An 11060-nucleotide genomic window follows, 5' to 3' on the forward strand; every position below is an offset into this window, starting at 1 on the left:
CTTGGTCTTCCAGAAAATGGCAGTCAATGTGTACTCTACGTCGGTGACCAGCGATAACCTGAGCCGGCACGACATGCTCGCCTGGATCAACGAGTCCCTGCAGCTGACGCTGACGAAGATCGAGCAGCTGTGCTCTGGGGAGGGGGCTCCGCGCCGCGGGGGCATGGTTGTTAATAATGTAAACGCAACGAAAAGGCTTGTTCTTCTTCCTCTCGCACCTGCGCTGCGGTGACTCAGGAGTGGGGGCTAATGTGAGCGAAAGACTGTTAGGAGCGGGCGTTTTCCAACGAGGAAGTAAGCACTTAGTCTGGATGGGTAGCGTAAGTCTTACAAGTGTAATAACTAGCATAAACAAACGTGATTTCCTCTGGAAGAGGGCTGCTAGGAGATTCGGGAGGTGCCTGAAGATCCCAGCCGGGCAGGAGGAGCGGCGTGAGGAAGGCGTACTGGTGACTCTCGGGTTCACCTTCAGGGCTTTACAGCTCCTTATGGTAAGGGAGCGTGTCGGTCTGCGTCACCCCCGCCGACTTCGGCTTGGGCTGACTTTGGCACAGCTGAATCTCAGGCAGAGTTGTAGGCAGAAAAGGGGAAGTGATTGTGGTACAGAAATGGAGTCAAGCGTCATCACAGGGAGGAGTGTGTGTGTTGGGAGGAGACTTGCAGAAATGAATAAAAAATTATAGTCTGGAGTAGGAGCTGAAAAAACCCCAAGGCTAAAAATGCAGCCTAGGTAAAAGGTGGTGATTTGGATAACTGCAACGGGCAGGTGAAAGGGAGTTGGGAGAAGTGGAAGTGCAGCTCGTACGGTGAGTTTGAGATCAGGTGTTGCTCACAGAATGAGCGATGTGGAAATTGGAGGTGGAATAAAAGGAGAGAGAAACTAAAAATAAGTTTGGGACTGTCAGTACAACCTGTGGCTGAGTCTGTGGAAGAAACATGGGCAAAGATTACAGAGGTGGGGGACTTACAGTAGACATCTGACAGGTATTTGTAGTGGCCTTTGTCTAGTGAGATGATGGAGAAAAACTGTAAGCACGAAGGAACTGAAGATCCACAACCACACAAGTAAGGGAAATGACAAGCATTGTCTGCTTTCAGGTAGGCAGGTTAAAAAACCTGTTGTGTGCAGCGCCGATTTATACAGCTGAGAAGTTTTGCTTAGAATTGGCGTGAGTCTTGAATGCTGTGAGAGCTCTGTTTCTGAGAAGTGAGGGTAATTAATCCCGGCTCAGCAGAATTTCAGCTCACCTGTTTTCAGGAAAAGGCTGAGAGCTGTGGATGTGGTATGCGCTGAGTAACGCCCCTTGCCTGTGTCTGCAAAAATAGTTCATGATGCTGCAGGTATGGAGGTGGCTTCCGCTGTCACAGTCATGTGGAAGCAGGAGTCAAGAGCTCTGTCTCTGAGAAGTGAGGGTAATTAATCCCGGCTCAGCAGAATTTCAGCTCACCTGTTTTCAGGAAAAGGCTGAGAGCTGTGGATGTGGTATGCGCTGAGTAACGCCCCTTGCCTGTGTCTGCAAAAATAGTTCATGATGCTGCAGGTATGGAGGTGGCTTCCGCTGTCACAGTCATGTGGAAGCAGGAGTTCCCAAGCTTGCTTTGCTACCTTTGGCAAGGGCAGCAGCGACAGCAGCAATTTGAGGTTCCATAAATGCACAAAAGACGACCTTTGGCTTATGCGGTGATCTCTCTTCTTTTTTTTTTTATCACATTTATCGCTCAGACTGCCCGTAGTTTGCAAAACCCCGACTTCTGGCACATCATCTGTTTCCTGAGCTGGGTGTCGGAGTGAACCGAAAGGCAGTGGAGATCAAACAGCGAGATTTTTTTTTTTTTTTTATTTACTTGCACCAGTGGATGAGCAGCAATCCCCTAGTAGCAAGTGAAAGTGCGAGCCCCAAAGAACTGCAAAATATCCTGACAGAAAGCGAACAATATAGGACTTTGTTACCTGTGGTTGAGATTAATAGACTGGTTTAGGGCAACGCTTCTTGGCCTCTAGACGCCTCACAGAAGCTCATCGTGTAGCTGCTTGATGTTTTCGGTTAAGGTTCCCATTGCTCTCCATTGGTACTGGTGGGGCAATAATGCTCAGAATGCTGTGCTTGTATTTTTAGTGGCCCGCAGTTGCGTCTCATCACTGCGGAGTGAGGATATAGGTTAAAAATATCTTTTTCTTTTTTTTTTTTTTTAATGGGTGTGTGTTTTCCACAAAAGCTAATTTTTTTGGAGGTGGCTGTCCATTCTTTGTGGCTGAACTGAATCCCTCTTTTGCTTTTATTGCATGAAGGATTTAAAATGAATAGAAATAAACACTGTCTCATATCAGTTCTTTGATTAAGGCTCGATTTAAATACAATCCAGCTTAATTTGGCCTCTGACCTTTGAAGGCACCTTGAGTTGTGTATAGGCTCTGCTTGTAGTGCGTACCTGTATCGCTATTTTAATAATGATTAAATACTAAATACAACTTTCAGAATAATTACTTTTCTAGTTTAGTTCTGTTAGCGCTGATAAGCGTAGCTCACGTGCCTGCTGGACACGTGTGATGTCTCGGATTTGTACTGGTATCCATAAAGGAAGGAAAGTCAAATTGCTCACTGGATTATTTTTTTTCCCCTCTTGGGATTACGAAGGCACTGTTGCTCTTGTTTGCAAGAGTTCAAGTCACGAGACCAAAAATTGGGCTCTGCAGCTCGCTTAAGCTCATTTATGGCCATGCGGCCCCGACCCAGGAGGCTGAAGGTTCCCGTTCTCTTGCTTTTGTTGCCTTGAAGGCATTGTGCATCTTAGGAGTGAGTCCGGTCAGTGTGAGCTTATGCGGGCTGGTGAGCTGGCTGGGTTCATCCTGGGCTTTGTATTCTTTCTCTTTTGGCAGGTGCTGCGTACTGCCAGTTTATGGACATGCTCTTCCCAGGCTCCGTAGCACTCAAGAAAGTGAAGTTCCAAGCCAAACTGGAGCATGAGTACATTCAGAACTTCAAGGTTCTACAAGCGGGTTTTAAACGAATGGGTGTTGACAAAGTAAGCTGGGTTGTACCCGATTCTCTGTGCTCTTAATACCAAAGTAGATGGAACGTACTTCCAAATTTAGAGCTGAATAAACCTGGGAACAGAGTTTGCTTTTGGTTTGTAAATCTCAAAACGTTTGGTTTCGGTTTGCATTGGGGTCCTCGCCTGATTTATGGCAGGATCTGCTTTGCTCCAGCTAAGGGTAGGTTTCCAGCTCTTAATCATGAGGTGAATTTCTCCATTTTAATTCTGCGTGACTTACGTAGCACAGACCGATACCGAAATTTCTATGAGGCGAGGTTTACTCGGGCTTCCTGCCTGAGCCAGCTTTGTACCAGGTATGTTCCCACGACCGACTGGTGTGGTGGTCCTCAGGATTTCAATTTTCTGCATCTGTTTAGTAATCCTCAGTTACATTCCTCATTCCAGAGAAACCGTACCTGTAATCTTCTAAGAAGTTGATGTTGAGGTCCGGCAGCCGTTCTGTGTGTTGGCAGCCCGTGAGATCGGTCGGCAGTGCAGGCTCACGGAAGCCAGCACTGAGTGAGCCAGCTTCAAATTGACACAAGTTCTGTGTTGAAACCTGGTGTTGCAGAAACCTTGCTGCAGAGTTATTTAAAATTATTTGGACCCTCACAGTGAAAGCATGATTTGTTTTTAATTGCAGTTGTTAACACGCATCCTACTGTCTGACATAGTTATGTTAAAGCAGGATTTTCTCTAGGCTGGACAAAGGATTACATTTGCACTGATGGTAAAACTTCATAGAGAAAGAGAGAGGTTCTTCTCCTTTAATATGAGTTTGACTTTTTTTTTCCCCCCTCTCCAGATAATTCCTGTGGACAAACTAGTGAAAGGAAAATTTCAAGACAACTTTGAATTTGTTCAGTGGTTCAAAAAATTTTTTGATGCGAACTATGATGGGAAGGAGTACGATCCTGTTGCCGCTCGACAAGGCCAAGAGACAGTAGCACCAAACCTTGTTGCTCCAGTTGTGAACAAACCCAAGAAATCTCTCAGTTCTAGCAGTGCAGGTAGAGAAAATAGTTATGAGACCATGTAGCTCATTAAAAACTCTGGGGAAGGTAGGGCTGGGTTGCTATTTAAAATGGGTGTATGAAGTTAGTGTTTTGTGTCTTGAGAGATGTTGTGCTTTAAACACCGAGTCCTCCTGTGGCAGCCAGGTGTCTGGGAGCTACAGAAGGAAGAGTCTTCTCTTCTAGAGAAAATGGCAAGGATTGGTGCCAAAAAAAAAAAGGCCGTGTCACATGGGGTCAAGAGGAGGGGAGGAACACATCTGCAAACCCTGACGTGCCTAAGCCTGTTCGGAAGGGGAATAGTGCTTGTACAGGAGGAGGAAAGATGTCCTGAGAGGAACTAACCCCGGATTAATCTTGCAGCCCCACAGAGGCCCATTGTGACACAGAGGACTGCAGGAACTCCGAAAGCTGGTAGTGGAATGGTCAAAAAGGCTGCGGGAGACGACGAATCGGCGGGATTGATCGAGCAGGTGTGTTGGCCGGCACGGCCCTGCGCGCTGCTGCCCTGTGCCTGTGGATCCATGTGCAGACTTCTTTATTTTTTTTTTTTTTTTTTTTTTTTTGGAATAGCATGAAATGACTGGGTCAGGCAGATGGAAGAAAATGATCTGAATCTAGTAAGCTCATTTAAAATCACTTAATCGGAAGCCTTCATTATAATGGTCTTGCTCTCCGGATAGGAGCGAAAGCCCTTCTGCGGTACATGAGTACCCAGACATTTAAACCCAGCGTGTGCCGTATCGCACATAGCGTTGTATTTCCACAGCTGTGTTGCAGCTCTCGCAGCATTCCAACCCAGCTATGAGCAGCTGCTGCTTCACTAAAATACTGAACGTAACACAACTAAAACTGCCGTCGGCCTGAGAGTTGTCTTGAAAAAACGCGTTAGCCGAGAAAACCGCAGGCAGTCAGGGCTTTACCTGTTTAACGTAATACGCCCTCAGAATTTCCTAGTGGCGTTGCATGTGTTGGACTGGGTGTTTGTTGTGGCAGTAATATTACAGTTTGAGGAAGAGGCCTTTTCCTCCTCTCCCAGCCCCCCTCCCACCCCCCATCTTGGTTCCTTCTGAAGTGCTTTGCATATTAACACCCCCCTGAGAACTCTGGGGACCCTGCCCTTTGAGTAGATACTACCGGATTCTGTCTTTGGTGGGTAAATTATTACTGATGCCCTTTGGCAGATCAATGTATTGAAACTGACTGTGGAAGATCTGGAGAAGGAGAGAGACTTCTACTTCGGCAAACTGAGGAACATTGAGTTGATCTGCCAGGAGAATGAAGGGGAGAATGATCCAGTGCTGCAGAGGATTGTGGAAATTCTTTATGCCACAGATGTGAGTAATCCGGTATAAATTGTACTGCATAGCTCCTCCCTCTCCTTGTAACTGGAAGCTGGTTTGCTTTCCAGGGCTCCCTCTATTTCTACTTGTTTGGGTTTTTTTTTTTTTCCTTTAGGTTTATGGCCTAGCTTTTTCCTGTAATAAAGGAACAGATAACATAATTATAGTCAGGCAGCAAACAAGGTTAGCCTTTCACGAAGAGTATGTAACAAATAGATCAAAGATGAGGAAAATAACTCTTCTGGTAACACGTGTTGACACTGTAAATGGTGACTCAAGGGGATCTACCCTCAGCGAAAGGGGGGGAGGGGGAAGAGCATAGAGAGTAGCCAGGAACTGGTTTGACACCAGATTTTCATTAAAGCACTTGTTTTATTCCCCTTCAGGAAGGCTTTGTGATACCTGACGAAGGAGCACCGCAGGAGGAACAAGAAGAGTATTAACAGACCACATACTGTACCAGCAGAGCAGCAACATCAGAATTCTTTGCCCCAGATCATGTGCTTAACTGTAAAATACTCCACTTTATTCTTAGAGGACTCACTGGTTTCTTTTCATAAGCAAAAAAGTACCTCTCCTTAAAGTGCACTTTGCGAAGTCTCACTTTTTACAGTGGGTTTGAGTTAGGAGCTCTTTCTCACTTGTAGCAGAGCAGTATTCACATCGAGGTGGTATAGTTAGGGAGCAAGAGGCGGAATATTTGGAACTTGTTGCAGAATGGTTTGCTGGTAAAACACTGGTTTGTGGGAAGACTCTTTTTGTGTCTGAGGTGGTGTGTCGTAGAGAATAGACTCTGACTCACAGGAAGATTGAGTTAATGTGAAATTGCAGCACAGAAATTCTAATAAAATGCCTTAAGAGTATTTAAAATATGCTTCCATATGCCAAATTGAAGTAATGTGACGGGAGATTTTATGTGCTTCATGTTGGGGTAGACGCTCGCTGAACTCCGTTCACTGCTGCCTGAGAGGCCGTGCGTGGCGATCTCGCTCTGTCAGCAAGTGCTCAGAAGGGGCTACTAAAACAAAACGCCATTCCGCTGTAAAGCTGCTTACTAAGTGATTAGTTCTCGATGAAGTGGGCCTTAACGTTGCCTGTCACAAGATTAGAGGGAGTATGAACAGCTGAGACACATACATTACCTTGAAGAGCGCTAAAGCCTTTTCCTGCGGCATTGTGGCTAATGACTTTGCCAAAATGTACTGTGTTTTCTGTAAGAAAAACCAACCAACAAAAAAAGCCCAGGGCATCCAGTCTTACTGCCTCAAATGCTCTTCAGAAGTCATTTTCCTTCCTGGCTCCTGTTCCTATTTCTCCGGTTTCTTTTTAGTTTTCTTGCTCCCCTCTTTGGTCTCTCGCTCGTTCCGTTCTCTCCCATCCCGAGGAATGCTGATCAAATCCCGTAGCTGTAACAGGACCTGCCCTGTGCGACTATTTTAGAATGAAAGGGAGTTGAGCACGTGAGGGTGATGATTTCTCTGTCTCTCCTTTCTTTTTTCTTTTTTTTTTTTTTTTTTTTTAATTTTTCCTTTCAAACCAGGGCGTCTCTAATAACAATGCTTGCCAGTTCAGTCGTCTTCTGGGGTAAAAACTAAAAGGTGCTGGCTAACAGAGCTAACGTTATTGCAGAAAATACAGTACTGAGACTAACTTAAATATTAATATTTAAAGTACTTTCCTTAACTGTCCTCTTTTGCTATCATGCCCCTCATTGCCGTTGTGTTTGGCAAGATCCTGCAAGACTTCTGATCCCCCCTCACTACTGAGTTTGAGCAGTCCTGTTGTGCTTGTATTCATCTGTTTCTGGTGGTAGCTTGTCCTAAAATGTGTGTAGGAGAGCATTTTATGGTAATTGTCGTGTAGTGCATGAATCTTTGTGAAATTCAGAGAAAAACCCCGATTCAGTGAATGCCAAAAACGCGAGTACCCAGCCATTGTTTGAACCGCAGTGGTGCTACTTCTCTTGTGGCCTTTTAGACTTTTGTTGCCCTAAAACTCCATTTTACTGAGAAACCGTATTTGACTTGGATTTTTCTTGACAGGGTTTTTCTATTTTAAGCGTTTTTTAAATAAAGTTCTGTATTTCAAGAGTGTCACGTCTGCTGGAGTCTCTCATGCTTTCAGGTACGATTAGGCAGAGCTAAGGACCGTGGCGGTTGTCGGGACAAAGCTTGCAGGACCTGGAACGTCAGCGTTCGTTCTCTAGTCCTAGTTACAGTCGGTGCTAACCTGGGTAGCGGTGATGCTGAACCTCCCCTTGGAGTGTGCTGGGGGAGACCACTGCTCGAGTTTTGGGTGGTTTTGGTTTGTCTGTTCCCCTCCCACAAGTGGATGCAATGTGAGTGCGTTGTTGGCTTCCTCCTCCCAACGGTGTGGGGATGGGGCTGCCTAACCGGAATGCCGCCACGTGAGTTTAGGCATGTTTAAAGTGTTTTAAAACTGCTAAAGCACTGGTTATGAGTTATAAACAAGATGGTAACCGCATCTGTCGCTGGTCTCGATGGGCAGGCGGGCCGTAAACTTGGTTGATTTGTGTCATTTGCGGTCTTGTTTCACAGATGAGCTCAAGCGTTGCTGTCACAGACGCGTGCAGACCGGCGCCTTCAGGGCAGCGCCTCTGTGGGGTCTCTAACCTCGGAATTGGAAGTGTCCCCTGCAGGGCTTCTCTGTCAGGCGGGAGAACGCCCTCCCTGCCCCCAGAGTGCTCCACGGGCGCCTTATCCTAAAGGATGGGCATTGCTGGGGACTGGGATTGCAAAGCTGGTGTTGGATAACGAAGCGCAGACCTAGAACGGGGCTTTTGATGCACATAAAATCTTCTTTACCATTACTCGCTTGCTTTGAGGTCGGAAGCATGTTTTTTGGCTCTAAAGATCCCGTTATTCCAGCAACTCAAAGCAAAGGATGGCAATGGTACGTGGCTCAATTTGAAGAGGGCTTCTTGGGTGCCTGCTCTTTGCAGTCCAGCCCCGCGCTGGGGCCTGGGGGCCTCCAGTCTCCACCGGGACTGCGTGTGCGGAACTGGGAAGCGCCCAGGCCATCGGATGGGCTCTGTTCGGTTGGTTTTTGACCTCTGTGAGCAAAGCAAGCAAATACCCTTTTATGTGAAGAGAAGGATGAGTCAGAAACACTGTGAGGGCGCCTTGTGAGGCTGGTGGGTGCGTGGACGTGCGGTGTGAGGCTAAATTGAAGCGGCAGACTTGCAAGTCAAATGCTGCTAAGATTTCCAGTTGCTTACATTGCTGCTTTGCTACCAAGATGAGTTATAACCAGAATGGGGACAAACTCGCGTCGTCAACTTGTGACTACGTTGTAGATACCTTGGCATAATATGGTTTTTAATGTCCTTTTTGGGAGGAAAATAACAGCACCAAGCCCAGCTCAAGCCCATGGGCTTGGCACAGCTGCTCTGTTACGCTGGTACAGTACAGGCTGGTAAGTGCTCGCCTGCCGGAACAATTCTGAGGGCATCCAACCTTTCCTAGTATCTTAGTTTTATCCGATATTTGAAACATGAACAGAATGGAAGAAGCAAAAGCTCACATCTCCTTTCTGTACCAACATGTCTTACTGCAGGTGGACTTGTGGATGGTTTTTTTTAACTTTTATTGTTCAATTTTTTAAGAATCCCTGGTTTGCAATGACAATTCTTACTGTAACTGTTAAAAGCCTTCAAATAAAGGCCGAAACCATCCTTGCTGTGGTATCGTATCCCTGTTTAGCGTGGCTGCTTGAGCACTCGGCCATCTCGCAGTCTGTCCGGCCGCATGTCCGCTCAGGAACACGCGTGGCCTTCGGGAGCGCGGGTTTTTCTTTCTTTGGGACCCAAGGGTAAGGCTGGGATCTGCTTCTCCCAAGAGAAAGGTATTTTTTGCAAGTCGATGTGTGAGCCTGATGAGGATCGTGCCGCAGATTTCGAGCTAGCCTGGCAGTACGCAGACCTTGCCCCTCGACTTCTATACGGGTGCAAGGAACGGAGCGGGCGATGACGTGGGCCTGACGCACGGGCTCACGGCAGGGCACCTGCACGGGGTTAGCAGGGCAGCCCGAGGATTTACTGATCTTTTAATGCCGAGAAAGCAGGGGAGGCGAAGTCATCACAGATCCGCTGCTGGTTAGCGGGGATGTGAGACGGCAGGCGGCTGGGATGGGAGCGTGCAGAGCTGCAGCTGGTGACGCTCCGAAGGCGGGGAGCGAGAACGCGAACCGTGGCTTTGCTGAAAGGAGACTTGAAGGATCTGTGTTGGTAAGTGAGGCTCGGGAGGGGGCTTCGTGGCCGTGGCTGTCGGCTCCGCACAGAAACTGCGTGTGGATGGGCCTAGAATGAGCGGAGGGAAAGGCGTTAAACAAACGCGACTGGAGACCATGAAAGGCAATGAGAGAAGGTTGCGGTTAGAAGGGAACAAGATAAATTCCTAGGAATGAAACGTCATGAAATGCTACGGATACCATGTGAACCTGATGTGAGAGAACCCCTAAGGAACGGACGGAAAAGTGCAATATTGTGTTGCTGAAGGGGAATGGTGGGGGGGGGTGCCCAAACCCGGGGGGGGGGGGCTCTGCAGTGGGGTGGCAGGACTGCGGGGAGGGAGCTGGTTTTGATGCAGGCAGAGTCCACCCAAAGAGGTGGGAAACCAAAGGGGTTTTCTTCTCTGAGCGGTCCCTGTTAAACCGCAGGGTCGGGCGACCTGGAAGGTGTTTTTGAGGAGCTGCGTACTCACGCCGTCATTAAAGCAATCCATATCTTCCAGGAGAATGTTTGATTTTCTTCTCTCCTTACTAGAGAAGGAACAAAGTTAAACTTAACTCTTGAAATTCCCTAAGGCGCAGGAGAAAGTTCCCGAAGTGCAGTTAAGATGCTCTCGTGGCCTTTATCCGGTGCAAACGACGCACGCTTAGTTCTGCTTGGCCCAAACCGCTATTGCACGCAGAGATGCTCCATCTCCTCCACCTCCTCTGCTCTCCTTTGGCTTTCTGTTGTGTTCCTCTCCTGCGTTTCTCTTTTCTCCACCTTCTGTGGCCAGACCCCTCCACTCCCTCCTGTTTTCTGCTTCTCCTCAGTCTCTACGTTTTCCTCTCTGTGTTCCACTGGAATCTCTATTTCTGAAGCAGCGGCCCGGCCCGACTGGCCCCCCCATCCCACCTCCCCCCTGACAGCAAAGCGCTGGCAGTAAAACCCACGGAGGCTGAAACTGCGCTGTCGTGAAGCGAAACCTCCCCTCCTGTGCAGGCTCCTTGGGAACTGGTGCTACCAGACCAGGTTCATTCCTGAGCTCCAGCTCGCTGCCTCCCGCTCGGCCGCTGATAAGAGCCGTGAGCTGACGTCGCTGCCATTAACATAACCCCGGCAGGCTCCGGCGGGACAGGTCTGTCTCTCAGTTCTGTAATTTATCCATTGCACAACGGCACCGGGCAGCGCTGCTGGCATTTTAACATTCTCTTCCTTCCAGGTCGAACCTACTGGTACTGAACTTCCAGGCGCTGGGCAGCACGAGTGGTGGAAGGGGCTCACTTTTTTTTTTTTTTCATGATTTATGTGGGATTTTTTCTTTTTTAACCTGTAAATAAATGAAGCTTTTGAAAGTTGTTTTAGGCTGTATGAGGATGGCTCCAGCCAAGCGGGAGGATGACTGGGGATGCAGGCTCTGCAGGAAAACTGTAGGAAGCA

At 47.8% G+C, this 11060-nt stretch overlaps 1 protein-coding gene across 1 annotated transcript; it reads left to right on the top strand.

Moving 5' to 3' along the window:
* The first annotated feature begins 10 nt into the window (after positions 1 to 10).
* On the top strand, positions 11 to 8977 carry MAPRE1 (microtubule associated protein RP/EB family member 1). The gene is made up of 6 exons (XM_009640315.2): positions 11 to 134; positions 2876 to 3024; positions 3842 to 4046; positions 4413 to 4522; positions 5234 to 5386; positions 5779 to 8977. Exons 1-6 carry the CDS (start codon positions 17 to 19, stop codon positions 5833 to 5835), a joined length of 792 nt encoding a protein of 263 aa, XP_009638610.1. The 5' UTR covers positions 11 to 16; the 3' UTR covers positions 5836 to 8977.
* Positions 8978 to 11060: the final 2083 nt, after the last annotated feature.

Source organism: Egretta garzetta, unplaced genomic scaffold (assembly GCF_000687185.1).
Source record: "Egretta garzetta isolate BGI_Z169 unplaced genomic scaffold, ASM68718v1 scaffold316, whole genome shotgun sequence".
NCBI lineage: Eukaryota > Metazoa > Chordata > Aves > Pelecaniformes > Ardeidae > Egretta > Egretta garzetta.

What these genes read in the sequence shown, in the direction of transcription:
- MAPRE1 (XM_009640315.2), top strand. Translation starts at nt 17, where the DNA reads ATGGCAGTCAATGTGTACTCTACGTCGGTGACCAGCGATAACCTGAGC. An exon ending in CGGCGGGATTGATCGAGCAG is followed by an intron (nt 4,523 to 5,233) that starts GTGTGTTGGCCG and finishes GCCCTTTGGCAG; the next exon opens with ATCAATGTATTGAAACTGAC. An exon ending in AAATTCTTTATGCCACAGAT is followed by an intron (nt 5,387 to 5,778) that starts GTGAGTAATCCG and finishes ATTCCCCTTCAG; the next exon opens with GAAGGCTTTGTGATACCTGA.